We start from the raw sequence: 13,913 nt of genomic DNA, 5'->3' as shown, positions 1-13,913 counted from the left end.
CTTTTGTCTCTCCTGTCCCCTCTGCCAGGAGCAGTGACCCTGACCAATTTTCATGCATCCTTCAGGTCCCAACTCAATTGTCACCTCCCCAGGAAGCCACCTGGGCCTCCAGCCTGGGTCTTCTCAGCTCTCTCACTCCCAGCACTGCCCATCCAGTGATGGGCAGTGGACCCCTGGGTCCCGGCTGGCGTGTGGGGCTGTGAGCCAGGCCTGGACCAGGGCTCAGGGAATGTGACTGCTTGGCCCAGACTCAGACCCCCTCCCACACGCCTGCTCACACGGGCCAGCCTCGGGCATGGGGCTGGCTGATGGGTCTCTGACCGCGGGGCACCAGAGAGGACCCTGGGCTGGCCGAGGGGGTCATTTGGGAGCGAGGTGGGGACGTGCTCAGAGCAGAGTGACAGCTGGAGGGCCAGCCCCATGGCGCATGGCTGAAGCTCTCATCCTGCCTATGCCCAGGGGATGGAGGATGGCGTCACCGTGTTCTCCTCCCCAACAGTGTCAGCCTGTCATTTAGTGTTTATGTTTAAATGAAAGGGGGGAATGAGCACTAGGTTGAGAGTCTAGGTTCAAGTCCCTGGGTGGCTACAGGCGAGGGCCACCCTCCTGGGGTTCAGTTTCCTCCTTTGAATCACCCAGGGTGGAACAAGAGGGCCAGATGCTCTTTGTGTCAGAAGGCAGAGACTCTGAGGCTTCTGGGCGTGCCTCCAGGCCCCCGGGCAGAGGTGTGTGGCTGTAGACATAGACACACACTGTGGCAGGGACAGCCTGTGCCAGGCCGGTTTCCCCCAGACTCAGGGCCTTCCCTGTTCTCACTGCCTCCCCAGTGAAAAGATGGGAAACCAGGGCCTGGAGAGGGGTGCTAGGCCTCGCTGCAATCAAGGGTCAGGGCTGTGTGCAGGGTTCAGGTCCCTCACTCCAAACCTTGCCCATGCCCAGGTACAGTCCAGACGCTGCGACATGAAGACCAAGTTTGTCACTCACATACCCTGCACCCCGTGCCCTGCCATCAAGAAGCGGGTGTGTCCCTCGGGCTGGCTTCGGGAGTTCCCAGAGAAGATCTCACAGGACTGCCGGTGCAGACCCCCACTCCACCCTTGCTTGCTTCCAGCGGTATCCCGTGGGATGGCAGGGGACCAGGAGGGCCTGGCAGGCCTGGGGAGTGAGGGCAGGGACTCACTCATCCACACGTCTGTTGGCCCCTCCAGTAGGACAGAGATAGGCAGGGAGGAAGGAGTAAGAATGCAGGGCAAGTGCTGTTTATTGAGCATCTACTATGGATCAGGCCCTGTGTTCAGCTCAGGGCCAGGCGTGAAGGGGTCGGGGGACCAAGAGCAACAGAACCCAGTGTGGGGAGGCTGGGCTGGAGGCTGCTGGGGGAGCCCCTCCCATCACCCTCCCCATCCTTGGTCCCCAGATATGAGGTCCAGCTGGGGGACTCTTTGTTGTCTGTGAGCGGCTGCAGCCTGGAGTGCTCGAAGGACGTGGTGCAGAAGGCCTGCTGCCCTGGCTACTGGGGGTCCCAGTGCTATGGTATGGGGGAGGGTCCCAGCCTTGCTCCTCATGCCTCAACCCGCCTGCATTCCCCTTCAACTGGCTTATTTAATGGACAGCTGGGCCTCTTGGCTCTGGCTGCCCCAGGGGAGGGACCAAGTCTGGGACCGCCCAGAGCTGCTGGGGTCAGGTAAATTGAGAGTTCTGGGGGCAGAGCTGAGTTCTAGGCGGGGGTTCCACAGAGTGCCCTGGGGGTGCCGAGACCCCATGCAGCAGCCACGGAACCTGCCTGGATGGCATAGACAGGAACGGGACCTGTGTGTGCCAGGTAAGGGCCCGGTGGGGCTGGGGTGGGGGGCAGTGGAGGGGCTGCACTGACTTGGTGCATCCCTCTGCCAGGAAAACTTCAGCGGCTCAGCCTGCCAGGAGTGTAGAGACCCCAACCGGTTCGGTCCTGCCTGCCAGTCAGGTGAGCGCTGGCCAGGCAGGAGGGCGGGGCCGATGTCCACTTGGGGGCCAGTGGGGACCTAGTCTACAGCCAGCCCCTACCAGACTCCGTCCCAGCCGCTCAGCCTCACACATCCCTTCTAGGGACATGAGCTTTGCTTTATCACATCTCTAACCCCTGCACATGCTGTTCTTGGAGGCCTCCTCCAGGAAGCCTTCCTTGAACCTTCTGGCTAGCCCAGGTGCCTGCCCTGGGCTCCCACCACTCCTCTGGTCCTGCACCACAATTCTGTATTCTTGAGGTTGTGCCTGCTGGAGCTGAGTTCTGGAGATGCAGAGGGCAGGGACTCGACGTCCCTGTGTGCCCCTGGCTGAGGCTGGGGTCCCACCTGTCCCTGCGTGTCCCTCCCAGTCTGCAGCTGTGTGCATGGCGTGTGCCGCCATGGGCCACTCGGGGATGGAAGCTGCCTGTGCTTTGCTGGATTCACTGGACCCCACTGTGACCAAGGTGAGCAGCTGCTGGGGTAGCCGGTCTTTAGTGGCCAGAGCAGGAGAGGCTGACAGGGTGAAGGATGGGGCCTGAGCCTCAGCAGGACCTCGCCTGCAGCCTCCCTCGGGGGAGGGGGTGTCATCTGAAACCTTAACTGCCCAGAGGCCCAGAGAGGATGGGGCCCTGGCCAGGGTCACACAGCAAATTAGGCAGAGCATCTTCGCTCCTGTGTTCCTTCCCAACCTGGGACTTTGAGCTGCTGTGATACTCTCCTTTCTCTACTCAGAGCTCCCCGTCTGCCAGGCCCTGAACTGTCCTCAGAACTCCCAGTGCTCTGCAGAGGCCCCTACCTGCAGCTGCCTGCCTGGCCACACCCAGCAGGGCGGCGAATGCCTAGGTAAGTCTGGGATCTAGAGGCCAGGAGCCCCAGCTCAGGGTGAGCATCCTTTTAAACCAGCAAGTACGATCTGGCCTTTTACAGGGAGGGGGAACTGTCCCTGAGGGAGGGAAATAGGGCCTGTCCCCAAGGTCTAGATCAGCCTGTTCACCCCATCCCTGGGCCAACCTGGATAGAGGCTGTGGAGGAGATGGGCCTCCTGGGTGCTCGTCTCACTTGGGCTCTTACCACTGCCCCGGCAGCCCCTGACCCCTGCCAGCCGTCGCCCTGCTCCCCAGTTGCCCAGTGCTCCGTGAGCCCCAGGGGGCAGGCACAGTGTCGCTGCCCTGAGAACTACCATGGGGACGGAACGGTGTGTCTGCCCCAGGACCCATGCACCACCAACTACGGCGGCTGCCCCAGCAACTCCACCTTATGTCTGTACAAGAAGCCAGGACAGGTGAGCTGGGGCCCTGGGCTGGGCCTGCCCCGCGGTCCCCCAGCTCGCATGGGCTGTGGGACAGTCACGGGCCTCCTAGGAGCCTAAGCTGCCCCATTTGTTAAATGGGAAGAGAATGACAGCCCGCTTCTGGGCGGGTGGCTGTGAGGACCCAGCAGAGCTCTGTGGGTGTGGCAGACGCCACGGTTCTCACGGACGTGGTGTCGTCCTCCCTCCCCTCCCGGGTGGGCCAGGCCACCTGCTCATGTAAGCCAGGCCTGGTCAGCACCAACCACAATGCCTCCGCGGGCTGCTTCGCCTACTGCTTCCCCTACTCCTGTGACCGGTCAGCCACCTGCCAGGTGACCCCTGATGGAAAGACCAGGTGAGCACAGGTGCCTTGGGCTGGGCACCAGGGGCAGAGCAGAGAGAGTGGACTTGGCAGGGGCAAGTTTGTGCCTGTGTGCACTTCAAGGGCCCTGTGGGGATGGTGGGTGAGGGCCAGAAGGGGGACCTGGCCACGCCCCCACCCTGACCAGTTCTACCCATGCCCCCAGCTGTGTGTGCAAGGAGGGCGAGGTGGGAGATGGGCGTGCCTGCTACGGCCACCTGCTTCACGAGGTGCAGAAGGCCAGCCAGACGAGCATGACGTTACTGCGGCTGAGAGTCGCCTTTGCCATGCTGGGTGTGTGACCCCCGCCACTCCCCTGAGACCCCGCCCCTCACACCCAGCATCCTTGGCAGACTCTCCAGAGATGCCTTATTTCTCTGCCCAAGAGCTGTGGAAGCAGAGAATGGGCTGTGGTGGGGTGCATGATGGAGGTGGGAGCTACCCGCCCAGATCCTGATGTCCCTACTTACCCTAGATCTAGACCCAACGCTCCCCCACCTCAACTCTCCAAAACCCAGGACTGATGGCTGAGGGCCTCCCAGACCCATTCTGATGCACCCTCTCCTGCCCCCAGACCAGGGCTGCCGGGAGATCCTCAGCACGTCGGGCCCATTCACCGTGCTGGCACCGTCCATATCCTCCAGGACCATGAACGTGAGCCCCTGCCTGTCGAGGAGTGGGCCTCCTCCCCGGACCCTGCCCTAGACTTCAGGGCCCTGAGAGTGTCCCCAGTGCACACTCTAGGGGACTGAGGCCTGGGAGGCCTCCTGTCCCCTCCGTTGCTTGGGCAACGGTCCCTGAAGAGGACTGCCTGCCCTGGGCCCACTCGGCACCCCCGTCCCCTTGTGCCCACAGGCATCCCTTGCCCAGCAGCTCTGCAGACAGCACATCATCGCAGGGCAGCACATGCTGGAGGAGTCAGGGACCCAGCCTACACGCAGGTGGTGGACGCTGGCTGGACAGGAGATCACCGTCACTTTCAGCCGCTTCAGGGTAAGCAGGGACTTCAGCCTGGGGACCAGAGGAGTCATAGTTGGGAAACACAGCCCGGGAAAAGGTGTGGAGGTGGGACAGAGCCTCAGGACAAGGGGTGGGTGTTTGGAGTCTGAGCCAGAGGTCTCATGTCTCAGCAGAAATACACCTACAAGTACAAAGACCAGCCCCAGCAGACATTCACCATCCACAAGGCCAACTACCCAGCAGCCAATGGCATCTTCCACGTGGTCACTGCCCTGCGGTGGCAGCCCCCACCAGAGCTCCCTGAGGACCCCAAGGTAAGCTAGTGCCTTCCCCTCCCCCTGCCCTGTGCCCCTGCGTGGCCTCTGACCCGCACTGAGTTCGGAGAGGGGGACAGGGCAGTTCTGGGCAGGGCTGGAGCAGAGCTCCTTCCCCTCTGGGGCCCTCATGCTCATCCCTTCCTACAGAGGACCATCGGCCAGATCCTTGCCTCCACTGAGGCCTTCACCCGGTTTGAAACCATCCTGGAGGTGAGTCTGGGCGAAAGGTCCTAGCACATCTGATCTTTTGGGCCAGGACCCCTCGTTACCCAGAATCTGCCCCACAGTGATCTGGGCTTCTGGAGTAGGACGGGCCTTTGCCCACACCCCCATCCTAGAACCTGCCCATCAGAATCCTGAGGCTCTGTGGTAGCATGAACCCATTGCCAATGTCACCCACTTACTTTTGGTGGGTGTTCCCTGCAGACCAAGGGCAGCAGGGCCCAGGCAGGACTTAGAGGTAAGAGTTGGCCACGGAACCCCCTGAGCCTCCTTCTCACCGCCACAGAACTGTGGGCTGCCCTCCTTCCTGGATGGCCCTGGGCCCTTCACAGTCTTTGCCCCCAGCAATGAGGCAGTGGATGGCATGCGGGACGGCCGCCTGGTCTACCTCTTCACAGCGGTAAGCTTGTCAGGGAGAAGGGGCCAGGGATACAGGCTCAGAGCCGCTAGCAGCCAATCCCTCTCTCTCCTGCCAGGGTCTCTCCAAACTGCAGGAGCTGGTGAGGTACCATGTCTATAGCCACGGCCAGGTGAGAGGTCCTCTGGGAGGGTGGCTGGCTTACACCTGCCAATGGGCTGTCAGAGGGTTTGTCTGCAGATTCCAGTCTTCTGGGGGGCCCCTTCTCCTCTCCCCACCCATCTGGACTCTACAGGACAGAGGAGAGCCTGGGGACCAAGGTGGTAGCTGCGAGTCACCTGGGCAGGACTGGGTGTGGCCCCAAGGTTGGCTAGTGCCTGGCCTAAGGCCACTCTCTCCTCCACCCCAGCTGACTGTTGAGAAGCTCATCTCCAAGGGCCGGGTCCTCACCATGGCAAACCAGGTCCTGGCTGTGAATATCTCGGAGGAGGTGAGCTCCATGAGCACCAGGGATGGACTGGTGGAGGGGCTGGTGATGACCAGCCAGGTGTCAAGCCTCTTTCAGACCTGGCTTCGTGCTCCGAGCCCTGCAGTGGGCATGCCCTGGTGGGGGGTCATATGGGAACAGGCACAGATCAAATCCCTCTCCTGGGGCCCAACAAGCTGGGAGGGCTCCAAAGAGGAGGAGGGTGAGCACATGGGCAGGGGAAGGGGGCTGCATGTGGCAGAAACCACGTGGGTCAGGGTGCAGAGGCTGGAGCGGTTCTGCCAGAGCAAGAGATGTTGCCAGGGAGCGGGTGAAGAGGTGGCTGGCAGGCTGGGCCTCTGACAGTGTGCTGAGTGCAGGGGCGGGGACTGGGCCAAGGATGCACGCTGGGCTCCGCCACAGGGGCGCATCCTGCTGGGACCTGAGGGGGTCCCCCTACGGAGAGTGGATGTGCTGGCTGCCAATGGCGTCATCCACATGCTGGAGGGCATCCTGCTGCCCCCGACCATCCTGCCCATCCTGCCCAAGCTCTGCAACGAAGAGCAGCACAAGGTCGTGGCGGTAAGCGCACGGGACCCCAGCGCTGCTTGTGTTGGGGTCATCTTCCCAGGGAGAGGTGCCATTTTCTAGTTCTCCTCAAATGAGTGGGTGGCTCTGGAGCTCGGGCGCAGGCCCCAGTTTCACCTGGACGCCCCACACCCAGCCCTCAGCAGTCCTCCTGATGGTCCCTTTGCCGTCACTCACGCATCTACAGCCCTGTTCCCAACCTCCCTGCCCAGACCTGTGATGCCCTCACACTGAGCTCTCCTGCTCCAGGGCCTTTGCCCTTGCTCTTCCCTCTGCCTGGAACACCATCCTCTGGCCCTCCTGTGGTGACTCTTCTCATACCTCAGGCCTTGGCTGAGTGCCTCTTTCTTAGAGTTTGCTAAATAAATAAACCATGACTAACCCTTCTCCCTTCCTCCCCCTACCCTGCCCAGGGCTCCTGTGTGGACTGCCAAGCCCTGAACACCAGCATGTGCCCCCCCAACAGCGTGAAGCTGGTGAGCATCCCTTGACCCAGCTCTCAGGGCTGACTCCTGACTGCCCCGCGAGGTTTCTGCCCTGGGTCAGGGTGGGGAAGTGGGGCTGGGAGGCTCAGCTGGACCTGGAGGCTCAGCCCCACTGACAGGGGAGGTGCCGGGCCCAGGGGGCCAAGGACCCTTGACCAGGGCTGCCTGGTGAAGGGGGCCGGCCCAAGACCCCTGCCTGCTGACCAGCCTGGTACGGCCCACCCAGGACATCTCCCCTGAGGAGTGTGTGTACATCCATGACCCTACTGGGCTGAACGTCCTGAAGAAGGGCTGCGCCCACTACTGCAACCAGACCATCCTGGTGAGCCTGGGCACGGGGCACTTGCTTCTCCTCTGGAGCCCCCAGGCTGGGGCTGGGTGGGGTGCCATCCTCAGCTGTGCTGCATCCTAATGGTGGAAAAGGTGTCACAGAGGGGCCTCGCCCACCCCCTTGCTCTAGATATGGCACCAGGGAACAGAAGCAACCTGGGCTGGTGGGTCGACATGGCTCCCGACGGACCCTCAAATGTGTTCTCTCTTATAGAAACCTGGCTGCTGCAAAGGGTTTTTTGGGCCTGACTGTGTGCAGTGTCCTGGGGGCTTCTCCAACCCCTGCTATGGCAAAGGCAACGTGAGTCCCCTCCTGCTCTGGAGTGAGGGGTGGGGGAGATAGGGGCTCCTTTCTGAGTTGGCCGGTGACTGGCTGTATGTCTGAGCAAAGCCTGCCTCTCTCTGGTATTGGGTTCTTCACATCGAGGCAGTGGAAGTTGGACCAAATTATATTTACTTTCATTAGAATCAATTAATTAGATTGTTACATCTATTTTCATAAGGGCTATTTGTCAATAGTTTTTTTGTGTGTGTTGTATTTTTGCCATTTTGTAATATCACAGTTGCTTTAGCACCTGGCTATGGAGGAACACAGGAGTTATGTGTTTCTAGGTTAAGCAGAAGTCACCCATGAAGCTTCCAGGGCCAGGTGCCTTTTAGGGGCTAGTTCTTTGGCAGCATCAGTGATTTGGAAGGTCTCTTCCAGCAGGAGGTCTTCTAGGGGGAGCAGGAGCTCACAGCCTGTGGAGAGAAGGGGTGTTAGGGAAGAGAATGTGGATAATCCCCTCCCCGTGACTGCTCTTGCCTCCTGCCCACCCCCAGTGCAGTGATGGGGTCCAGGGCAGCGGGGCCTGCCTCTGCTTCCCAGACTACAAGGGCATCGCCTGCCACATCTGCTCCAACCCAAACAAGCATGGAGACCAGTGCCGGGAAGGTGGGTGATCCTGGCCTAGGCCACCTGCCAGGGAGAAAAAGGGTCTCTTGGAAGTGGGGCTGGGGACTCCCAAGAAGGGAAATAGAACCTCAGGAAGAAGGGTTCAGTCCAGAGATTATGGAGAAGGTTTTGGAAACACAAGAGTAGATGTCTCTTTTATCCATGCCGGGAAGAGAGCCACAGTTTAACCTAAAGCATGCAGGATTTAGGTCAGACATACAGAAGAACTTTCCGATGGTGGTGTTGGGAGCAGGGCAGCTAGAATAGGGTGACTGAAAGCAATGAATGCCCCCCTCTCATTTCTTCCTCCCTCCCGAATCTGGGATGACCTGATTTTGACCCTGCAGTCAAATCTATTCTGGCTGCCCCATTCCCAGCATTGCCCAACTGCATCCTGGCTCCCAGCCAGCCCTGCCTCAGCCTCAGTTTCCCTGCTCCATCTCCTCCCTGCAGACTGCGGCTGTGTCCACGGTCTATGTGACAACCGTCCAGGCAGTGGGGGGGTGTGCCAGCGTGGCACATGTGCCCCAGGCTTCAGTGGCCGCTTCTGCAACGAGTCCACAGGGAACTGTGGGCCCACAGAACAGGCCCAGCAGTGCCACCTGCATGCCCGCTGCGTTAACCAGGGGGATGTTGCCAGGTGAGGACGTGCGCTTCCTCTCTGCTGCGTCTGTGACTGCACTTGTCAGTTTGCTCACAGCTTCCAGAGGCTTACTGGAGGCTCCTCATTCACCACCCCCCACCCCCAGGTGTCTCTGTCTCGATGGCTTTGAGGGTGACGGCTTCTCCTGCACACCCAGCAACCCCTGCTCTCGCCCAGACCGTGGCGGATGCTCGGAGAATGTGAGTCTGGCCCCTTCCTTGAAGTCCTGACCCACGGGCTCGAGGTGGGACTCCCTTGCCCTCAGCCTGCCGCCCTGCAGCCCTGAGTCATTTATCTGTGGCTCTCACAGGCTGAGTGTGTCCCTGGGGCCCCAGGCACCCACCACTGCACGTGCCACAAGGGCTGGAGTGGGGACGGTCGTGTCTGCGTGGCCATCGATGAGTGTGAGCTGGATGTACGAGGCGGCTGCCACGCTGACGCCCTCTGCAGCTATGTGGGACCCGGGCAGGTGAGGCTCGACCGGCCTTGAGAGAGCAGGGTGGGGGTCTCCATCCTGGGGGGGGACTCTTCCCCCTAGCCCATCTGACTCTAGCAGTGTCTGAGAACTCAAGCTCAGGGTCTCAAACCTCAGACACAAATGAGAATCCAGTTCTGAAATGTTGAGTCGTACAATTTGGAAGCAGTGGACGGGTGCTGGAAGCAATGCGAAGGTTGCAGTAGTTTTAAAGGAAGGCGTGTTCGAGTGCCAGTGTTTTCCAAGTCAGAAGACTGTGACTCCTGTGTCTCAGGGATGAGGACTCCCATAACCGAGAATCAATGAGTTCTCTGCTCTTACGGGCCACTGGGGCCATTGCCTCCTGACAATTAGCTCATTCACCCACTCACTGGTTTCCCACATGTCACCAGGCACTTGTTACATGCTAGTTGCTGTTCTAGATTTAGGAATTCAGTATTGAGCAAAGCAAGAAGAGACACCTGCCCAAGGAGAGTGACATCCCCAAATTTTTAGACTCATGGAAATCCAGCTCTTGGAATTTTGGAGTCTCAGACTCCAGTCACAGGATCTTAGAACCTGGAACCTTCCACGTGAAGCACGTCAGGCCTGGTGAGCCCGAGGACTGGCTGGCATTAAAGAATCTAATATGCAAGTTGGGAGGCCAGGCCTGGCTGCTTCAGGGTCAGCCTCTGTGCGGCCCAGGCTTATGCAGGGATCCATGGGGCTCCCTGTCCTCCTGCCCCATGATGGCCTGGACCACAAGCCGTGGGACCTCAGCAGTGACGCTCAGATGGGCCTGAGAGCTGGAGCTGCGAACTCCATCAGGAGCTTTAAAGTTCAGAACTGAGGGTGGAATAAGCAGTTGTAGATGCCCGCATCGTGCAAAGAAGGGCAACTGAGATCCGGGGAGTCTCACTAGTCACTCACCTGAGGTGTGGACAAGCCCAAGGACACTGGCATTTAGCGGGAAGGATCTGAGCACCCAAGCAGAGTGGCGGGGTTGGAGGGGGGATCCAAGCGGCCATCCCTGGGGCTGGTCTTGGCAAAACCTGCCCACTCATCACACACTGCAGACCTCAACAGCCTGGCTGGGCCCAGGCCTGAGAGCAAAGAGGCCCCGAGGCTCCTGGATGCCCCCTTGCCAATGCCATCACTTCCTCAGGCTCTTCCTGAGAGCCAGTCACTCCTCAGGGCCTCAATCTCTGCATCTGGAACATGGACCTCCAAGGGTGGGCCTGGGAAAAGCTCCTCTGGTGTCTGAGCAGACCACCCCAGGGGAGAGTGCCCATCGGGAGCTGAGCTGTGGAGGAGGAAAGGGTTTCATGCTTCTGGTGAGATGAGGCTCTCTGCTCCCCAACCTCTCCAGAGCCAGTGCACCTGCAAGCTGGGATTCGCGGGGGACGGCTACGTGTGCAGTCCCATTGACCCCTGCCGGGCAGGCAACGGTGGCTGCCATGATCTGGTGAGGGGGTGAGAGGGCTCCAGGCCCAGGGGAGGCTTCAGGGGTAGGCCTTGGCTGCAGCAGTGTCCCTGTCTCTGGTCAGGATTGGGATCTTTCTCAACCTCAAATCCAAACCCTGTCACCTGCTTGCCCAACGGGACAGAGCTTTCACCCTCCTTATAAGGACCCCAGCCCCTGCCCTCACCACCCTTGTCCCATGCTCCCAGCGCCACACCTTCGGCCTGGCTAGCTCCTCCTGCTCTCAGCTCAGGCCTCGCCTGGAGGTCCAGGGCCTCCCGGATGCTCCCGCAGCCCTGGACTTCCCTGACCCATCTGCCAGGATGGGTTGGGGTAGCTCACGTCACATGCTCACTGGTCTTGGAGAGTAGGGCTGGGCACGCCAAAGGAGCAGCTTGAATACAGACTGGATGGAGGGAGAGACAGATGGTAGGGATGGGTAGCTGGACAAGAGGACAGCAGGAGGATGGGCCAGAGTGAATGGAGAGATGGAGGATGGGTGCTGTCCAGCTTGCCCTGTGGGTGCTGAATGGAGGCCATGTCTCTCTGCCCCGCAACCCCAGGCCACCTGCCGGGCAGTGGGAGGAGGTCAGCGGGTCTGCACATGCCCCCCTGGCTATGGGGGTGATGGCTTCAGCTGCTACGGAGACATCTTCCAAGTGAGTGGTTTCCTGTGCTCGGGGAGGAGTCCTCTTGTGTAATCCGGGGGTGGGGCCGCACTCAGGGTCATGGAGGGAGGGGGCTCAAGTCTGTCCCTAGATTGGTGACTTCACCTTTTTCCCTCCCCTCAGGAGCTGGAGGCAAATGCCCACTTCTCCATCTTCTACCAGTGGATCAAGGTAGGATCAGATGGAATGCTGGGCTTGGGGACTCAGATCCAGGAGGCCACATAACAGCTCTAAGAGCTGGAGGTGGGGGGCAGGCCTGGAGGCTGGGGGAAGTGATCTCAAGGTGGCGGCTGCCTTCATCACTCCTCCTGTCCCCCCGCACACCATGTGCACAGGGGGCCGGCATCACTCTTCCTGCTGACAGCCGAGTCACAGCCCTGGTGCCCTCGGAGTCTGCCATCCGTAGGCTGAGCCCTGAGGACCAGGCCTTCTGGCTGCAGCCGAGGATGCTACCGCAAGTGGTCAGGTGGGCTGCCACGGCTGGGCTCTGGGAGGGGGCTTTTGTGTGAGACCCAGCCCCTCCCCAGAGGTCCTCAACCTGGCATGTGTCCACCCTTTGGGGTGGAGCCCAGTTCCAGGGGTCTCTGTAGGTTACACTAATCCAGTTCCATGGCCCCCCTAAACTGTGCCCTCTCAGGGCCCATTTTCTCCAGGGCGCCCTGTCTGAGGAGGAGCTGGCCCGGCTGGACGGGCAGAGTGTAGCCACCCTGAGCCCCACCGCACGCTGGGAGATTCACAACGTCAGTGGGGTACGTGGTGAACTTTGGGCAGAAGAGGGGACCATACAGGGAAGGGGGGGCTCGAGTGGCTACAGGCTTCCCAGCCCAGGGTCCCCGGCGATCTGATTGGGTCCCCTTGCCCAGCCCAGGCCTGAGCTCAGAGGATGTGCTCAGAACACATTTGCTGCTGGGCGGTGTCTTTAGGCCAGAGTGACTGCCCTGCCAGGGCTTGTCTGTCCATCTTTGTCTGCATGTGCACACCTGGCCCCCTCATGCATGGGCCCCAGTGAGGTTCTGTGTGCCCATCTGGTAGGTCCTGAGTCTGAGGGTGTCCAGGCCAGGCTGGGTGCCTTGTGCCCAGCAACCTCTCTGTTGGTGCTACACGCACTCTTAAGTGTCTACCTGTGTCTCCCTGAGCTCTGCCTGCTGCCTTCCAGAGGGTCTGGGTGCAGAATGCCAGCGTGGACGTGGCTGACCTCCTTGCCACCAATGGTGTCCTACATGTCCTCAGTCAGGTATGGCTGGAGGGGTGTGTGTGCAGGGAACCTTCTAGGCAGGCCAAGAGGCAAGGATGTACTGACCAGCCCCCATGCTCTGTGCCAGGTCTTACTGCCTCCGAGAGGGGATGTGCTGGGGGCGCAGGGATTGCTGCAGCAGCTGGACTCAGTGCCTGCCTTCCACCTCTTCCGGGAGCTGCTGCAGGTAAGGGCGGGAGGAGGGGGGAGTCCTGGACGGGGGTGCCCTCCCCCGGCTGCAGGCGGAGCTGCTGGCTCCCAGGGTCAGGACTGAGGGCAAGAAGGCCCACCCCTGACGCCTGCCCCCGCCCCTAGCGCCACAGGCTGGTACCCCAGATTGAGGCTGCCACCGCCTACACCATCTTCGTGCCAACCAACCACTCTCTGGAGGCCCAGGCCAACAGCAGCGGCCTGGTGAGATCACCGGGACAGGGGGCCACTGAGGGGGGTGGGTGAGCCTCCCATCCCACGACAAGGACACAGCGGGCGGGACGCACCGTCCCGGGCGCTCGGGAGTCCTGGAGCCCCTGAGCCTCTCCTTCCCCCTCCAGGACTTGGACGTAGTGCGACACCATGTGATCCTGGGGGAGGCGCTTTCCACAGAGGCCCTGCGCAGGGGGGGACACCGCAACTCCCTCCTGGGCCCTGTGCACTGGCTTGTCTTCTACAACCATAGTGGCCAGGTTGGTGGTGGGGTGGGGGAGCACAGGAGCCCCTGCCCTGGGCACCCTGCTCTTGAACACCCCTCTTCTTTGGAGTTCCCCCACCTGGGCACCTCAGCCTCTGGTCCGGAGACTTCCCATCCTGGGAGACCCCCAGTCCACGGAGATACCCCAGCCCTGGAGCGCCTCCCTGGCCTGCAGCCCCTGAGGGGAGGGTGGGGGTGGGGTGGGGGGTGTTCAGCCTCCTGCCCTAACCCCCAGCCTGAGGTGAACCACGTGCCGCTGGAAGGCCCTGTGCTGGAGGCCCCTGGCCGCTCACTGTTTGGCCTGTCCGGGGTCCTGACAGTGGGCTCAAGCCGCTGCCTGCACAGCCACGCAGAGGCCCTGCGGGTAAGAGGCTGGGGCCTGGGGAGCGCAGAGGGGCGGTCAAGAGCCGCAGGCACTAGCTGGCCTGGCCGGCGGGAGGGGCACTTGGTCAGGGGTGAGAGAGCTG

The 13,913-nt window shown here is 61.2% G+C and overlaps 1 protein-coding gene across 18 annotated transcripts in view; it reads left to right on the top strand.

The window, feature by feature from the left end:
- Nucleotides 1–13,913, top strand: part of STAB1 (stabilin 1) — an 88,924-nt gene that overhangs the window by 65,406 nt on the left and 9,605 nt on the right. For 14 of the 18 annotated variants that reach the window (XR_014232807.1, XR_014232808.1, XM_082348073.1 and 11 more), the window contains 33 exons: nucleotides 940–1,076; nucleotides 1,418–1,533; nucleotides 1,737–1,822; nucleotides 1,894–1,963; nucleotides 2,354–2,449; nucleotides 2,718–2,828; nucleotides 3,071–3,267; nucleotides 3,501–3,631; nucleotides 3,804–3,931; nucleotides 4,212–4,291; nucleotides 4,493–4,630; nucleotides 4,771–4,911; nucleotides 5,062–5,124; nucleotides 5,423–5,536; nucleotides 5,613–5,984; nucleotides 6,384–6,542; nucleotides 6,962–7,024; nucleotides 7,260–7,355; nucleotides 7,578–7,664; nucleotides 8,186–8,297; nucleotides 8,751–8,937; nucleotides 9,047–9,140; nucleotides 9,251–9,409; nucleotides 10,764–10,859; nucleotides 11,420–11,515; nucleotides 11,648–11,695; nucleotides 11,860–11,990; nucleotides 12,162–12,273; nucleotides 12,681–12,758; nucleotides 12,847–12,945; nucleotides 13,074–13,172; nucleotides 13,310–13,441; nucleotides 13,682–13,810. Coding sequence is in view for 16 of the 18 variants with exons in the window: in XM_082348073.1 (XP_082204199.1) it covers nucleotides 940–1,076; nucleotides 1,418–1,533; nucleotides 1,737–1,822; nucleotides 1,894–1,963; nucleotides 2,354–2,449; nucleotides 2,718–2,828; nucleotides 3,071–3,267; nucleotides 3,501–3,631; nucleotides 3,804–3,931; nucleotides 4,212–4,291; nucleotides 4,493–4,630; nucleotides 4,771–4,911; nucleotides 5,062–5,124; nucleotides 5,423–5,536; nucleotides 5,613–5,984; nucleotides 6,384–6,542; nucleotides 6,962–7,024; nucleotides 7,260–7,355; nucleotides 7,578–7,664; nucleotides 8,186–8,297; nucleotides 8,751–8,937; nucleotides 9,047–9,140; nucleotides 9,251–9,409; nucleotides 10,764–10,859; nucleotides 11,420–11,515; nucleotides 11,648–11,695; nucleotides 11,860–11,990; nucleotides 12,162–12,273; nucleotides 12,681–12,758; nucleotides 12,847–12,945; nucleotides 13,074–13,172; nucleotides 13,310–13,441; nucleotides 13,682–13,810 (3,957 nt within the window). In the remaining 2 variants the exon portion in view is untranslated. The remainder of the gene's footprint in view (nucleotides 1–939; nucleotides 1,077–1,417; nucleotides 1,534–1,736; nucleotides 1,823–1,893; nucleotides 1,964–2,353; nucleotides 2,450–2,717; nucleotides 2,829–3,070; nucleotides 3,268–3,500; nucleotides 3,632–3,803; nucleotides 3,932–4,211; nucleotides 4,292–4,492; nucleotides 4,631–4,770; nucleotides 4,912–5,061; nucleotides 5,125–5,422; nucleotides 5,537–5,612; nucleotides 5,985–6,383; nucleotides 6,543–6,961; nucleotides 7,025–7,259; nucleotides 7,356–7,577; nucleotides 7,665–8,185; nucleotides 8,298–8,750; nucleotides 8,938–9,046; nucleotides 9,141–9,250; nucleotides 9,410–10,763; nucleotides 10,860–11,419; nucleotides 11,516–11,647; nucleotides 11,696–11,859; nucleotides 11,991–12,161; nucleotides 12,274–12,680; nucleotides 12,759–12,846; nucleotides 12,946–13,073; nucleotides 13,173–13,309; nucleotides 13,442–13,681; nucleotides 13,811–13,913) is intronic. The other 4 variants (XM_082348080.1, XM_082348079.1, XM_082348077.1 and 1 more) reach the window with 2 other exon arrangements.

The sequence above is a fragment of the Balaenoptera borealis genome, assembly GCF_965194805.1.
Source record: "Balaenoptera borealis genome assembly, chromosome: 12".
Taxonomy (NCBI): domain Eukaryota; kingdom Metazoa; phylum Chordata; class Mammalia; order Artiodactyla; family Balaenopteridae; genus Balaenoptera; species Balaenoptera borealis.
This window is presented reverse-complemented; position numbering and strand designations above follow the sequence as displayed.